Genomic DNA, 17,260 nt, shown 5'->3' on the forward strand with positions numbered 1-17,260 from the left:
TACTTTGTTTCACCAACCATGCAGATCACAGAAAATGTCATATTACTTTCTATGAGCTGCTTTGCAAGGCTTTGCTATTTTGTAAGAGAGGATAAGAAAACCATTCAAATCTTTTATAAATCCTTTATAATGAAATCCAAGGGTTTCCTTTTATCACTGTGACCTGTAATTTCTAATTAACAGGCCTCAGGTAGACTCTTCCTGGGTGTATTAATTTGGGGCCTACTGAAATCACACTAACTATAAAGTATATAGAACCCTGGCACCCTAAAAATACAGTCAGCTGATCCAGGAACCCACTTCGGGAGCAAGTGAGTCTTTTATTAATGGAATAATTGGTAAACACGTTATTAACCCAGTATTTGCTCTGTTCTATTAGGGAGAAACTTGCCAACAGAAGTGAAATTCATTTTACTGGCAACTAACCTTTCAATCCGGAGAAGGCAATGGCAGCCCACTCCAGTACTCTTGCCTGGAAAATCCGGTGGATGGAGGAGCCTGGTGGCCTGCAGTCCATGGGGTCGCTAAGAGTCAGACACAACAGAGCGACTTCACTTTCACTTCTCACTTTCATGAATTGGAGAAGGAAATGGCAACCGACTCCAGTGTTCTTGCCTGGAGAATCCCAGGGACGGGGGAGCCTGGTGGGCTGCCGTCTATGGGGTCGCACAGAGTCGGACACAACTGAAGTGACTTAGCAGCTTAGCAATCTTTCAATCTCTCTCCCAAATAATGTTCGAACAGGAACTGAAGCACATTTTTTAAGTGTTATTTAATCACTTCACATTTTCTCCAAGCCATTTCCAAAGAATGTCTCAAACTTTCAAAATCAAATTGGGTTCCTCTAATGATACCCTGCTTTATACAACAATTGTGATCCAAAAAAAAAAAACCATGTGTAAATTACACTTCTATAACTCAATCTTTATTTACTTATATTTGAAGGAAGTAAAGAATCCTTTAGAACATTAAGAATTTCACCATGCCCTGCAATTTAGTGGTTAGGTAAATCTGAGTTTCCATATGCTAAATTTATCTAAATGAGGGTTCATAGTTTAAACAAGTGGATGAAGAAGAAACCAGTTCCTCATATGAAGAATGTGTACTGTGTTCCAATCACAGAAGCTCAGCTGTTCTTAAAGAATGGTGAGGAATTTAAAGCACATCTAGTTCAAACTTTACGCTTTACAAACAGGAGGAAACAGAACCAGAGAGATTATTTTCCCGAAAGTGCTTATCTAGTTAGTGGAGAAAACACTTTAAGATGAAAAGCTAATCTACTAAACAAACTTAATTTTTCAAGTAACAAGATAATTCTATAAACATACTTTTCTTTCAGAAACACTCCCCTCTCCTGGTTTTAGACAGCTCATTCACAAAACAAAAATTAACGACCACAAGAGGCATTTCTCATGTAGAAGAGAACACATTTATGAAGTTACAGAATGCAGTGTGGTCCACACTTGTGATGTTAACACTTGATAGGGCAAAACTAACTAAATTCATGTGCAATAGTCTCTTCCACTTAAAATGTCAAAGCCTTAATGGGATATTGTATGTTGATATCCATAAACAAGAAAATAAAATCAACTGCATGCGGGTTTTCTTCCTCTCTACAAACTACGTGGTAAAAAACCAAAGTTGATATTTCCCACACGATTCAAACACAAATATAAATGATCCAAAAGCTGCTTTCAGTAGCACATTTTTCCTTGGAAGGAAAAAAAAATGAATAGAATTTAATAGCATTACATAAAAATCCTGGAAATTATGTACAAAGATTATGCTGGAGCTTTGCCCAAAAAAGGATATGCTGGCTTTCCATGTGCATAAATGATAATCGAATAAGAATTTTAAGGAGCTACAGTATTATTAAAGATAAATATACTTATTGAAATTTCTGTCTTAAAAAGCTTAAAAATTATTGCCTAAACTAAGCCATTCAACCCCACATTTCCTGGGCCCTAAATAAACACTTGGGTTTTCAATCCTCTGCGCTCCTGCTTGGCAGCCTTCCCCACAGACCCGGGAGCCCAGGACCGCCCCCACTCCCCACCTGCGGGCCTTCCACACTCCCAGGCACTCTCCCATCTCGATGTCTAGGGCCTTTAGAGACCCTGCTCGCAGCCTCGACTTAATTAACCACATAGCTATTCCTGAAAGGCCAGTTGCTGCCTTCTCTCTACCTTCCATGTAGATGTCTGGGGCGTGGTTTTGCACACATGTCTGATGCTGGGAAAGATTGAGGGCAGGAGGAGAAGGGGGTGACAGAGGATGAGACAGTTGGATGGCATCACCGACTCAATGGACATGAGTGTGAGCAAACTCAGATTGTGAAGGACAGGGAAGCCTGGTGTGCTACAGTCCATGGGGTTGCAAAGAGTCAGATGCAACTCAGTGACTGAACAACACCCATCTTCATTCATTCATTTGTTCACATCACAAATATTGAGCCTCTGCTGTACACCAGTAATGTTTCCAGCACCAGGAAAACAGCAGTAAATAAAATATGCAAAAATTCCTGCTCTCGAGGCACATTCAAGTTCGGTGGATACAGATCAGAAGTCAGATGCACATTACTATACAGCACAGAGAGGGGAGTGGCGGGGCATCGTTTCAGGAGTCGCCATTCACAAGGGGCCCGGGGAGGGAATTCCTGGAGCGGGGCTGCCCAGAACATTCCACAGGTGTCCTGGGAGAAGGGGCTCGAGAGGTAGGGGGCATGCACTTCAGTCTGCAAACACGTGACCTACATTTTGGTCTAGGATTCCTTTCATTTTCTTGTTCTGGATCATTATTTACCAACATTCAAGGGCACCTGTCCTTCAACAAGCAGTAGTGAGAAGATACAGGAGACAGGAAGCTGCGTTGCTCTGTAATTATCAATTGTGAGAATGTAAATTAAAGCTTCTGAGGAGCTTGAAGAAGCACAAACCATTTGTTCAGAAGTCCTCTTTCTCCTATAAACAGGCATATACTATTAATTTTCTTTTCAAAAAGGGAGAGGGTAAAGCTTAGCTCCATCTCGCTCAACAAAAATACCAAACAGAAATAATGAGATTTTCATGCCTATTATTTCTCTAATCCATAAAAATGTTATGAGGTAAGTACGAGAGCTCTCAGACACTGCCAGTTTGTATGAAAAGGACTCAGGGGCTAACTCAAAAGGGTTTTCCCAGGGGGCCAAGAAGGGACAATTTGAGCATCAAAAAAAAAAAAAAAGATATCTGTAATGGAGTGAAGAATACACCAAAGAAGCTAAAATCCAAGAGTTTACATTAATTCTAGAAAAAAAAGCCACCAGTCCTCTTCAGAGGATGTTAAGAAACCAAGTCAGCCTGAAAACTGGTGGACAACGGGAAAGAATCAAGCAAGTGAAACATAAACTTCTAAATATACACAGATCCCAAGATCCTAGGATTTCACAATGGTTGAGATAATAACATGCCTGAAAGCATTGTGTGAACAGGAAAGAGCTGAATGAAGAAAGGTATAGCTGTTTTTCTGTTGCTGCTGCTACTAAGAAAACATTGCCCACTTTTAGTAATGCTAGTTGCTGCTAAGTCGCTTCAGTCGTGTCTGACTCTGTGCGACCCCATAGACGGCAGCCCACCAGGCTCCCCCGTCCCTGGGATTCTCCAGGCAAGGACACTGGAGTGGCTTGCCATTTCCTTCTCCAATGCATGAAAGTGAAAAGTGAAAGTGAAGTTGCTCAGTCGTGTCCAAGTCTAGCGACCCCATGGACTGCAGCCTGCCAGGCTCCTCCATCCATGGGATTTTCTAGGCAAAAGTACTGGAGTGGGGTGCCATTAAGTTAGTGAATCTAATCTCTAATAAGTACTATGTGCCAAGTACATTTCTAAGTACTTAATATTATTTTCTCCTTTAATCCTTACAACAATTCTGTGAAGCAGGTACCAATGTTTTCTAACACAGTCCTTTGGGAATAAATACTGGCCCCACCATTTGGTAACTTCTCTAGCTGGATGGCCACCACAGGTTACTTAACCTTTAATCTCTCAGTACTTCAGTTTCCACACCTATAAGGAGGAAATGGTAAGTCTCCCTACCTCCAGACCTTTTTGTAATAAGATCAGCAAGTCTAGAATGTATTTGTTTAGGTGATTATTTGATTCGTATCTATTTTGCCTTCTAGGTTGCAGGCTGTTAAGGAGGGCATCGTGCTCTATCTCCAGAACCTAGTCGAGCCATTACAAATAGTTAAAAAAAAAAAAAAAAGTCACTCAATGTTTATTGAATAAATAAAGGAGTTTATAGCAGAACACAGCGGAGCTGAATAACTAACTGGTACAAATCTTATCCAATATCTCCAGAGTCCCAGAGGTGAAGATTTTCCCATAATTTCTCAACTATCAAGGGTCACGTCACCTTAAGTACCTCTAAGCTCTGGGGACAAGAAGCAGCCCAAGAACAATACTGCCTGAACTCCCTTGAGCTTTCAGCAACGAAGCTGCCAAACTTGGCAGCTACAGTTTAACTAGGGCAAGTTATCCATGTTTTTGTATTTTGGACACTTGCCCTTTTTCATTCAAGAAACTGTCACAATCACAGTCCCTGGTGTGTTCTCGGTTTCAGTACCCAATTACACAAAAGCTGTACCAGATAGAGGGCAGGAAAAAACACACCGCTGACTGCAATATGGAACACGACTCCTCAGGCAGCAGAGTTGGTTATTGTTTACTGAACGCCTTTTGCAGTCACGTCGCTATGCTAATAAGTGCTTTATCTGAATGATCAACTCGTTCAGAGTCTTCCAACAGGCCTCTGACAGAAGCACGGTCATTCGTGGCTTCCCTGTGTTCCACGGTTCAGAACTGAGAACTGATTCCAAATGTATGGGAAACCAAAACCCATGCACCGACCGCTACACTACTCCGCCAAAGAGGGAGCTCGGCAAAAATAAATCAAAAAACAAAGCTGACGTTCTTTATCCTGACCTCTAAACACCAGCAGCAGGGACTTGGCAGAGTTACAAAGGATTTTTTTTTTTTTTTTTTTTTGAGAAAAAGGAAATGCATGAACTGAAGTCACTTGCTACTTCCACAATAAATGTCACACGTCCATCCTAATTCCAACATGAACTCTACCATCTACATGAGAATGTGTCCGGGAAGTAGGTACAAACTCTCGCTCTTCCTTTTTTACCACTCAGGGAAGCAGTTCTCAGGGCAGTGTGCAGACCCCCCAGTGGTCCCTAAGACTTCTGCAGGGCATCTGTGAGGCCGAAACTATTTTCATACTAAGACATGATTTGCCTTTCTCAGTGCTGACATTGGGCTTCCCAAACAGTGCTAGTGGTAAAAAACACCCCTGCCAATACAGGAAACACAAGAGACACAGCTTCGACCCCTGGGTAGGGAAGATCTCTGGATGGAGAAGGGTGTGGCAACCCACTCCAGCATTCTTGCCTGGAGAATTCCATGGACAGAGGAGCCTGACGGGCTTCACTCCATAGGGTCGCAAAGAGTCAGACACAATTGAGTGACTCAGCACACACGCATATGTTGATATTGGCCTTGATGATACAAAAGCAAACGTGATGATACAGAGCCGACATTCTTCATCCTGACCCCTAAAGAGACTGCCGGTGCCTGACCATGAATCTGGGCAGTAGCACCAAACTCTGCTGGTCATTAACCAGCTCTGTCGCACCACACACTTGCAGAAGGAAAAAACAGTCATTTGCACTTAAGAATGTCCCCTGATAATGCAATAAAATCGAATAAATGTGTTAAATGTTGAGTGTGTTCTGCGGGATGAGGTTGGAATGCGCCTACAACTCTGCCCTAAGAACCAAAGTGACCGGTTGTCCCCAAAAGCGTCTATACTCCTGTTTGGGCTGCTTTTTTGATAGAACATCGTTTATACTTGATGCACAGACAGACTCTGGTCATTCACTTGAGTATCTGGAAGACTGTTCCTAAGAAATTAACGAAATGAGTCTGTCCCTTCAACGAAAACAACTAAGAGTATTTGTTGCCAAGGATAAAACTCAAACCTTTAAGGGAAAACCAGAATTTTGGAATGCTTTTATCCGCCACTGTGAAGCTGACATCGTCCTAATATTTAAAGATGTTATGCCGACATTTGGAAGATCTGCATAACTCAAGAAACCGTAATTTTCTAAATGACCAATGCATGATGTTACAAAGGCACACTTGGGTAAAAAGTTTGTTCAAAAATCCAACAGGGTTTTGACAGCAGACAAAAAACTGATTAGATATTGTAACTAACCCTCAATAAACTACCACTTCAAAAAAAATAAAAAATAAAATAAACTACCACTTCTTGGGTGTTTGTGTAGTACCAAAGAAAAATATCCACAACTATTTAAATGGCTATTAAAATGCTCCTCCACTTTCTAACTATATATCTCTGTAGAGTCAGATTTTCCACACATTCTTCAACATACTGCAACAGACAATGCCAAAGCAGTTAAGAAAATCCAGCTGACAGGCTTAAAAATGGCTCATATGGTAAATTTTTGTTATGTTGTATGTAATGACCATATTCTCACAATATCAAAATCTAAACAGAAATACCAATACTGAAATCACCAATCAGCAGAGAGATGAAAATTTAGGCCCATGTGCATACACCATAGAAAATTCACTGTGTTCTTCTTTTTAAGATTATTATTCCACAGCAAAGTCCACAGGAGACACTGACCAGTATAGGTAGAAACACAATTATTTGAAGGCTGGTTAGTAGACAAGAACCCTGAAATTTCTTTACCTATTCTATTTGCTTCTTTTCAATTTTTTCCTTTCTTAGTTATCCTGCCTGAAAAGATTACTCTCCTCCCTTCATTCCACCTGCAATTCAGTGAACCATATCCTTAACTTTCTTTGCCAGAGGCTAATTTACTCAAAAGCTGGTCCTCAGGATCAACAGCTGTGTGCTCCTTCTGGAAGCCATACAATTTGGTCTGAAGGAGTCTGAATAAACTGTCATCAGGGGCTGCTTGAGCACCAACTCCACAGCTGTTCGCCGTCTCCGATCCCAGATGTCAAGTCCGATTTTCTGCTTCATCTTCTCTCTGCCTCCTTGCTACTCCAGAGGCTGTTGGCTATGTGCATGCGAGTCCGCTCAAGGATGCAGGCGAGCATGGAGTTTCTGTTCAGCAGGACTTAAGAGGGGACACCAAGAGGTCAGCCATGGGCAAGCTCTACAGTAGCAAGTCGTTGCTGTTCAGTCACTAAGTTGTGTCCAACTCTCTGTGACCCCATGGACTACACCAGACTTCCCTGCCCTTAACTATCTCCTGGAGTTTGCTCAATCTCATGTCCATTGAGTCAGTGCGGCCATCCAACCATCCCATCCTCTGTCACCCCCTTCTCCCGCCCTCAATCTTTCCCTGCATCAGGGTCTTCTTCAATGAGTGGCAAGGGGTTACGGGTTAGGCTGGGGACAAGCTATCAAGTGAATCCAGGGGTACAAGCAAACTGCACCCCGAACTAGTACATAGCCAGGGATCCTAGCTGTAGCTGGCAGGGAACCAGGAGCCCAGACTCCCAGTTTGGGACAGCTGCTGGCAGAGGCTGAAGTGCTGTGTGTCTCTGCCCACTGTCAGATTGAGGAAAGACCCCAAACAGGGTCTAGACAGGAACTCTCCCAAGTGACACCAGCACACGGTGAAGGAGTCAGTCACCAAAACGGCCAGTGGGTGACCATCTCTCCCATGCACATTAACAGATCTTTCCCCGAGCTGCTCCACAAGTCCAAAGCTTGGTTTGGAGGGAAAGTCTTATTTTGTTTAGCTTATAACAATGCAATATTGTTGGTATTCCCTCTACAAATACACAACTGTTGGTGTAGATTTAGGGTGACTGAGCACCTTCATCTTCCTAGATCAATAGTTAAGGCGGGAAAATAAGATGTCTGTAGGTATTTTCTGAGTTTCACTTCCTTTGTGACTCTGCCTATGAGAGGAAAAACTGTTAACAACTGACAATATTCCTCTTTTTCGCTTGTGGCCCAAGACGGAACACAACAGCCAGTATCCTCCTGGGCCCAATGGAGTGGAAGGACACTTCTTCCCATCACTCAAATCAGACTATTTCTTCCTAATCTTTAATAATAATTGCCCCTCATTTCCTGGATCATTTTCAAATCCTAGTCTTCTGCTGAAAATTCTTTCAACCTTCTCTCTCAGTAACTGGCCACGCTCTCTAAAATTTCACACACACACACAAACACACACACTCTCCATAGTCTCCTTCCTGCTGTATGTCTTCTCCTTAGAACTGAACACAAAACAAACTTTTACAAAGAAGAAATTTTTGTGTTCTGTTCACTGCTGTATCCACAGCACCTAGAAATGTGCCCCAGACAAAATGCTGAATGAATGAATGGACAAGCCAGGGCTTCCTGGCCTATTTCATATTCTACAACTTGATCCTGCATTTTCCATTTACACCACAGATTTTTTCAAAGGCCTCTCACCCATTCCTGATGCCAAACGATACCCACATCAATTCCAGAAACCTGAAAAGCCTCTCAAACAATCAAGCCCCATGCCTGTCCCCGTCCTCTGTTTAAATGTGGCTGTGGTCCAATCCAGTTGATCTGACTGCTGCTCACATCGGTCGCCTCATCTCCACTGCCATTCTTGTTACCTTGGTCCAGGCCACCAAGGATTTACTGCGACGGCTCACTAATCTCCAACCCACACTCCCTAGAACTGAAAGGGTAAACTTTCTAAAACTGCAAGTTAGAGCACCTAAGCTTCCTGCCTAAAGCCCATCATGGCCCCCCATTACCTACAGGACTGAACCCAAACTCCTTCCCAGGTAATCACAGCTTCCCTTGTCCTGACGAACTACTTAAACTGCCCAGTCTGCCAAGAAATGTAAGCCCAAGCCTTTGCCCAGGCTTCCCTGATAGCTCAGATGGTAAAAGAATCTGCCTGCACTGTGGGAGACCTGGGTTCGATCCCTGGGTTGGGAAGATCCCTGGAGGAGGGCATGGGAACCCACTCCGGTATTCTGGCCTGGAGAATCCCTATAGACAGAGGAGCCTGGCGGGCTGCAGTCCATGGGGTCGCAAAGAGTCGGACACGACTGAGCAACTAAGCACAGCACAACAAGCCTTTGCCCACGCTTTCCCCACTGCACTGAATGTTCTTTTATCCCCTAGAGAGCCACTGCTTGACCTGAAGACCCACCCCGGGCGCGTGCACTTCTCTATCACATTCCCAACTCTGTGGACTCGAAGAACTTTTACAATCTGCAAGCTCACCCAGCTCAGGAACCATCACAACTCCACCCGTGTGTCCACAGGGCCAGGTGCCATGAGAGAACAATAAAGATGTTCGAGGGGTGAGTGACAGTGCAGAAATAACGACAGTCCACTTTCCACAAAGCCCATTCAGACAAACTACCTCCCACGCTGCCAGGCTAGCACTAGAACCCCCAGTTTATTCCACGGATCTTCATTTCTACAGAGTCCTCGACTGGGTATTTTTAGCCCCAATATCAGAAAAGGGGATGAGAAGAAAAGCTATGCATTCAGCATTGCATAGAGAAAAATACCTGCCACAAACCCAAAGATGGGCTAAAAGGAATCTTATGTATATAACCTTAACTCCTTTTGTGGAAAGGGTCTTCTACAAACTATGCTAACATCTCAGCTGAGTAGATTTGTACAGCGTCAGGAGAAGTGAACTGTGCAGTTTAAAAAAAAAAAAAGAGGTCAGGAAGTTGTGTAGACATTCTCTATTACTGGGGTCCTGTCCAGAGGGTTTCAAAATGAGCTGAATAAAGCAAAAATCATGGTCTCAGGGAAACTGTTAAAGAAGAGAATATTATATTTTAAAAAATCACCAGTTTGGCTAAGGCTTCTATCTTTCCCCATCCTCCATCTAGTGCTAAAATCTTCCCTTATAAATACACAGTGCACACAAATTTAAAGGAGAAATTAATTTACCAAATTTACACTATATGGGTTTTTTAAAATTCACTCTAGCTTTTTTTTTGGGGGGTGGGGGGTGTCAGTGTCTTTGAGACCTTTGATCTGTAAGTTAAAAATAAAATTACACATAAACAAAAATGGGTACTGCCAACGAGTCAAAGACCTGGCAATTTCCAGACATAGTGATTACATCTGTCTTTATTTTTGAAATTCAAGTAATACACTGCTCAGAGCACCACTTACAAAATTGCTATCATCGTCACACTTAATCTAACATAGCACAGTGCTGCTCCATTCTCTGGAATCTGTCCCACAGTCCCTGAGGATGGAGCCGGGGACACTCAGATCCTAAAGGTATAAAAATGTCGAGCAAGGGTTGCATCTGTACCCCACTCCACGGGCATCTCCAAACTCCAGAGCAGGGGCCACCGTCCTACAGATGAAGACACTTGTCACAGTAGAATCTCAAGCCAACTGTCAACTGCAGTTTCTGACCTCATCAGGGTAGCACTGCAAGCTCTCTGCTAGTGTTAAGTCCGACTCTGTGTCTGATTCTGTGCAACCCTATGGACTGTAGCCCACCAGGCTCCTCTGTCAAGAATACTGGAGTGGGTTGCCATGCCCTCTTCCAGGGGATCTTCCCCACCCAGGGATTGAACCTGTGTCTCTGGTGTCTCCTGCATTGGCAGGAGGGCTCTTTACCTCTAATGCCACCTGGGAAGCCCCCTTCCCTGGCCTGCAGCACTGCTAACAATGCTGTGCAAAACTAACACAAAGGACAGGCAGAGAGAAATTTGAGGACAAAAGGAGAGAAAGTATTTAGCAGAAAGCAGACACAAAGCTCTCTAGGCAGAGAGAATTATCAGGTGAAAATATTCTTCTCTTCTACCCACAAATTCCTCAACTGTTAGCAAAATTAACAGAACAAAGAAAGATCAGGATAAGGATAAAGTACCCTCACCAGATAACAAATAAGTAAATGATAGGGAGAACAAAGGAAATATTAACTGAGCACACAGGCGGTGTGACGATCCATCCAGGCCCTCAAACTCAACCACTTACAAGCGCAGATTTACACCATTACTTCTCTCTCTGATTTAAGATGTTACTTCTCCTTCTGAGTACTCCCTTTCCAGGGGCTTTTCATCATGTAATTATACAATGTGGGGTACCACAAAACACAATACAGTTTTACAAATGTTGGCTTTTAAAGATCAATGGTATTGTCTCTACATACTTCCAAAATAGATGTTCCCCTTAACCTGAAGACCTTAGTAAAACAGAAGGATTTCTTTTCTTAAAGGAGGGGAGGATGTTATTTAGAATTCTTACTTTTGATCCCAGGTACTTATAAGTAATCACTTCCCAGACCTCAAAGATTTTTGCCCTAAGTGAAAAAAAGAAAATTAAAAGAAGCAACTTGGTGAAAAAACAAGAATAGCAGTAAGGAACTTAAGACAGGGAAAATCTGAGGAGCTTGGGGAGGAGGTCTAAAGACTGCTCTGGGTATATGTCCCACTTTCAAATCACCTGGTGATTTGAGAAGTTCAACATTCTAAAATGCTGCTGTCCGTAAGGTAAGACAAATACCATGATTAGAAACCATAATGAAATATATGAAAATTGAAAGCTGAAAATGCAAACATTTAAAAAAGAGACCCAGGCAAAAGGCAGTGTGCACTTGGGGGTACATAATTTCATCTAATTCTCAAGGGTCCTACAGGGCTTAGCCGACTTCTTTATTCCAGCAAAGTGAGGCCTAGAGAGGAGAAAGGCATAGAAAAATGTTTTGATGGGGCTTAAGGGCAACCTAATGGATCACAAAGGCAATTTCTTATGGTGCTTCGAAGTTCTGACCACTGAAGGGCTCGGATCCCCTCACACTCATTGGACCTGCCCCAGCATCTCAGAGACATTAACAGCCGGCTGGCAGGCAACACATTTTCAAAGTTCTCCTTCCTTCTAAAGGTGTCATCTAGGTCAACACTGTCACAGTGAACAGACCTGTGATATCTGACTCACTGGGGGAAAAGTCCCACTGGCCCTGGGAGACAACTGATCTGCCTCCAGATACTGATACTGGAAAGAGATTGTTTTGTTTTTCCAACACAAATGGGATAGGGGAGGGAGATGATGAGGCAAAGAAATGCACATACCTTTCAACTGGTCAGCAACAACACTCTGGCCAAGGCGTTCAGTAACTTTCCCATCCTCCATTTCGTACCGGTCATCTAGGTATTTTGCGGTGGCCTCGGAAATGTGAACCTTGCCAGCCACTCCCAGCTGCTCCATGAGATTGGCCAAGTTCACATCATTGGACCACACGTCAAATTTAAACCTCCTCATGCCCAAGATGCCACACAGGACGGTCCCTGTGTGAACCCCAACACGCATGTTCACCATCTCTTTCTTCTCTTGGCAGAACTGCTCAATGGCTCTTATCATGCCCAACCCCATCTCGATGCAGCAGTAGGCATGGTCGGCCCTTGGCTCAGGACACCCAGCCACACAATAGTAGCAGTCTCCCAAGGTGCTGATTTTCTCACATTTGGTCTCCTCACACAACCGGTCAAAGCGGCCGAACAGATCGTTGAGGAGACCCACCAGGGCGTGGGCAGACTTATTGGCACTCATCTTGGTGAAGCCCACGATATCTGCAAATAAAATACTGACTTCTTCGATCTGCTGCATCTTAAACGGGCGGAAGGCGATAGGGGCTTTCTGGATGGAAGACTTCTTCTTCCTGTTCTTGGGGCTGGAGGTGGCGTGCCTTTTGACAGAATTCTCGCTCTCCTCATCCCCCTGTTTCATCAAGTCATCAGCTATGATTCTTGGCATCACAGAATGAATCATCCTCTCTTTCAGGGCCTTTTCCACTTCCAGATCCTTTCCGTGCATAATAGACTGGCCCACCTTGAGGAAGGTGCTCCTGGATCTCACCTGGGACATGATGAACAGGTGGATCCCGATGGCGTGGATGCAGAGGTGGAGCAGGGCCCGGCTTAGCAGCTCCCAGTGCAGAGCCTCCGCTCCAGGTGAGGCAAAGCAGGCTTCATCTTGGAAGTGGTAGCCAAAGGTCTCAAAAAGAACAGAATAGGCCACTCCCAAAATCAAGCTCAAGTACAAAGGTAAGTGCATGACGGTGTAGAGCAAAAAGAGCACTTCGATGCACATGGAAAAGCTCCCCACTTGAGATAAGCAAGTGTCTGTGGGCCTGGCAGCCCGAGTATGATTGAAGTTGTCAACTCGTCCTGAGAGGGGCGTCAAAACCTGAAACTGGGCAGCCAGGGTCAGGGCGAATACCAGGAGGGTGAGAACCAGCGAAGTCCACACGTAATGGCGGGCGTACAACTTGGTGAAGGTAAACAGAAAAAAGCCCACACACACCACGAGGAAGCACAGAGCAGGGGCTACCATGACAATCAGTTTCGATTTCATGTGGACCCCAAAATAGATGCTCCAGAGAAGGCAGGCGAAGCCGATGTAGAAGAGCGCATACCGGAAGCGGCGCTGGGTCTGCGGGAAGCAACGCTCCATGCAAGCCTCCTCCAGGTTCACAGAGTCAAACTTGGGGTCCCACCACCGGCTGGAGGCCCGTTCGAACAGCTGGGGCAGCTTCTTCCTCCTGCGCAGGCGGCCTCCCGCGCCCATTCTTCGGGGGACCCCTCCGGAGTCCCCGGAGCTGCTGCAGCTGGAGGAGATGCTGTACTTGCAGTGCTTCGGGTGGCTGTTGGAGGACGGCTGCTTGGGGTTGATCCTGACCCGCACGCTGTTGCTGTCTCCGCTGGAGTCACAGCTCACCTCGGTGCTGTGGTGCTGCAGCAGCTGCTGGTGGGGCGGGGAAGCCATGTTGCCGAGCTCGGAACCCTGCCGGCCGGGGTCACCGGGACCTGTCGGCGAGACAGCCAGAGTCAGTCCGGGGTCTGTTCCTGCAGGAACGCGCACCTGAAGGCCACCAGCCCTACCGGCTTCTTCAGCGGGGGCCCCGGCGGTCTACTGGGAAAGCCACCGTGTGCTCACGACGACTGGGGAATGTCTGAGTGCTGCTCCACCGTCCCTCCCTCGAGGCCGACCGCAGCCACCCGGCCGGACCAGGAGCGCCTGGGGGTCCGCGGGCGGCCGCCCCCGCACCCGTCCAGCGCCACCCGAGCCCGCGGCGCGTTTCCTCCGCGCGCACTCGCCTGCTCCGCAGCCCGCTCCTGAGGGAAGTCCAGCCGAGCCTTCTCACGCCGCGGGCCGCTCTCGCAAACACAGATCTCCCGGCTGCGGCCGCCGGCCCCTCATGCTGCGCACCGAGCGGCGCCTCAGCCGCGTCAAGGCCGGCGGCCGGACCCCCGCCCCCGCCCCCCGCGCGGCGGCCCCGAGGGCGGCGGGCGGGCGGGCGGCGAGGCCCGGCGCCCCGCGCGAGTTTGCGGAGCCCGCGGCGCTGCAGACGCCCCCGTCGGCGCGGCCCGTCTAGCGGGGCCTGACCCGGCCACGCCGCCCCTCCCGGCCTCCGGGGCCGACGCGGCGGGCGGGGATGCCCCGCGCCCCGGAGCCGCCGGGCGCCGAACGCAGGGCGCGGCGGGCGCGGGCCCCTCAGCCGGCGGCCCGTGCGCGGCGCTGCCGCAGAGCCCGCTCCCGCGACGCCGACCCGGGACGCCCGCCCGCCGCCTGGGGCCGCCTCCTGAGCTAGAGATGCCGCTCCGGCCGCGGCCGCCGCCGAGCCCCGCGCAGCCGCTGCCTCATGTCGGAAGAGCCGCCGCCACTGCCGCTGCCGCCGCCGCCACCATCTCCGGCCCCCTCCCCCTCCCGCTGTCACTGACAGACTCGCGCCCGCGCCGCCCCTCGCCCCGCCGCAGCGCGCACGCGCGGCCCGCGCACGCCGCCGCCAGATCCGGGGCACGCGCACGGTGCGCGCGCCGGGACGACAGGGCTGCGGGACAGAGGCGGGCCGTGTGCTGAGGCCCCGCCCTCCGCCCTGCGCCCGGGGCCGCGCCGCGCCCTGACCGCGGGCTGCGCGCGATGCGGGGATTACGGACGCCGCTGAGAGACCGCCGTTCCTCGCAGGTCGGCCCCCAGACCCGCTCGGGGAAACCTGAGGGCATCTACTAGTTAAGGAGCTGCTGAGGTGCGACGTTTGGGACGTGGAAATGTTTGCCCTCCCGCTCAACACACCTTGTTTATAAATGGAAGTTTGCGACTATTGCCTGTGCCTAAAGGGAGGCTTCCCTTTCTTCATAAGCCATGAGCAAGTGTCACCCGAGACTCGAGACCTGAGCGTGTTTGTGGCGACCATCGCGGTGCAGTCCGAGCCCCAGCCTCTGCTGGCCAAACAGAGCCTCAAGGAGGCCGTGGTTGACCCTGGAAAGCTGGTGCCACTGAGACGCAGCTTCTGCAGCCCCAGGGAGGGTTTCCCTTCCCGTCCTTGGGTCGTCTTCCCCTCCTCCTGGACAACTGTTTTTCCGTTTCCACAGAGGAAGTTTTCAAAGCAAAAGTGACCTGGTGAGTGCTGTCTGCAAGGTGAAATACAGCCCTCTGCTTCCCAGGGCACCAGTCCTGACTTTGTCATCCACACACCTCACAGTACCTCCTGCCAGTCACCAGGGTCTGCGACCACTTTGCCTTATCAGGTTTCACTGCTAAATTAGAAAATAAAGTAAAATGCCGTTTGTCTGCATGGTGGAATATTATTTGGCTGTGAAAAGGGGGTGGTGGGCTGATTCACTGCTGTAACCTGGGTAAATCTTGAAAACATGATGCTAAGTGAAAAAAGCCCATCAGTAAAGACTTCATATTGTACAATTCCAGTGTATGAGATGTCCAGAATAGGCAAATCCAAAGAGACAGAAAGCAGATTAGTGATTGTTGAGGATTGGTGGTGATGAGAATGTTCCCGAACTACATGGAGGTGGCAGTCACACAATACTGTGAAAGTACTCAATGCCACTGAATTGTACACTTTGAAATGGTTCAAACGGTAGATTTTATCTTATGTGTATTTTATCACAATAAAGGAAAAAGAAAAACAAAAAGTAACACAGTAACTTTGCTGTGGTATTTCTGCGAAGAGTGAGTAACCATCTAATCATGAGAAAACATCAGACAAACCCCAACTGAGAAGTGTTTCTCCCAAGTTATTGACCAGCACACACAGAAAGATGTTGACATCAGCAAACACCAAAATACACTGTCACAAGTCACAGAAAACTAAGGGATACAACAACTCAATGGGATGTAGGATACTGATTTGGAATCCAGAATAGAAAATGCCGTCTTAGGGAAACTTGAATAAGGTCTGTAGTTTGGTTAATGGCATTGAGTTGTGAGATGTTGATTTCCTGGTTTGGATCATTGTACTAATATGATCGCATGTGTGTGTGCTCAGTCGCTTCCAACTCTTTGCAATCCTATGGACTGTAGCCCACCAGGCTCATCTGTCCATGGAACTCTCTGGGCAAGAATACTGGAGTGGGTTGCCACGTCCTCCTCCGGGGGATCTTCCTAATCCTGGGTCTTCTGAGTCTCCTGCACTGCAGGAGGATTCTTAACTGCTAAGCCACCAGGGAAGCCACTAATTTGATTAGGTACCATGGTAACATTAGGGGAAGATTGGGTGTAAGGTATAGAAAAACTCTAGTACTTTTTGCAACTTCAAAATTGTTTCAAAAATAAAAGTCATAAAAAATTACAAATAAAACCTTTATTGAGCTTCAGTGATGTGCCAGGCACTCTCACATATTCCATTTTTTGCAGATGAAAAAAATTGAAGTTCAGAAGAGCAGTCAGTGAAATAAGCGTAGGAAACTTACATTGAGCGAATGTGGCGTAAGTACCAGAAACCACTGGATGCTTTCACTTGTGACCTTTTTGGTCCTACCACAACCCTCTGAGGTAGATATTATTGTCCCTGTTTTAGAGATGTGAAACTGGGAGCTGGAAAGTAACATGCTCAAAGTCAGACAATGGGCTAGGGACAGAGTTCAGATTGAAAATCAGAGTCCTGTGGCCAAGAAGCTCTGAGCAGCCAGGCAGCACTCTCTGTGAGCTTCCAGGTAGCCCCCTTTAACCACCCCGCTGCCTCCTCTGTTGACCGACTTAGCTGGACAGGAAGCCCTGGGAGACAGTGCTAACTGTGCACTACCGCGCCCCATGCAGTGCTATCCCATGCTCCCCATTTCTGATTTCCTTCAACAATCTGAAAGTTGGCCTATCTGCGCTTTTCCTCCTCGCTGCAAATCATTTCAGTCCACGCACTGTTGCTGGTGACTTTGACATTGTAAATCAGTCATGTCGGGTTTTTAGACACAGGAAATGGTCATACCCACCTTCTCTTTTGTTTGTCTTC

General features: G+C 47.1%; 1 protein-coding gene across 2 annotated transcripts in view; it reads right to left on the reverse strand.

Moving 5' to 3' along the window:
* ADCY9 (adenylate cyclase 9) overlaps positions 1-14,232 on the reverse strand; it is a 110,478-nt gene extending 96,246 nt beyond the window's left edge. For both annotated transcript variants that reach the window (XM_061401028.1, XM_061401027.1), the window contains exons 1-2: positions 14,115-14,232; positions 12,090-13,823 (exon numbers count right to left, since the gene is read on the reverse strand). In XM_061401028.1, coding sequence (XP_061257012.1) covers positions 12,090-13,782 — 1,693 coding nt within the window. In that variant the 5' untranslated portion in view covers positions 13,783-13,823; positions 14,115-14,232. The remainder of the gene's footprint in view (positions 1-12,089; positions 13,824-14,114) is intronic.
* Between the last annotated feature and the right edge of the window lie 3,028 nt (positions 14,233-17,260).

This window comes from Bos javanicus, chromosome 25 (assembly GCF_032452875.1).
Source record: "Bos javanicus breed banteng chromosome 25, ARS-OSU_banteng_1.0, whole genome shotgun sequence".
In the NCBI taxonomy this organism is placed as follows: Eukaryota; Metazoa; Chordata; class Mammalia; order Artiodactyla; family Bovidae; genus Bos; species Bos javanicus.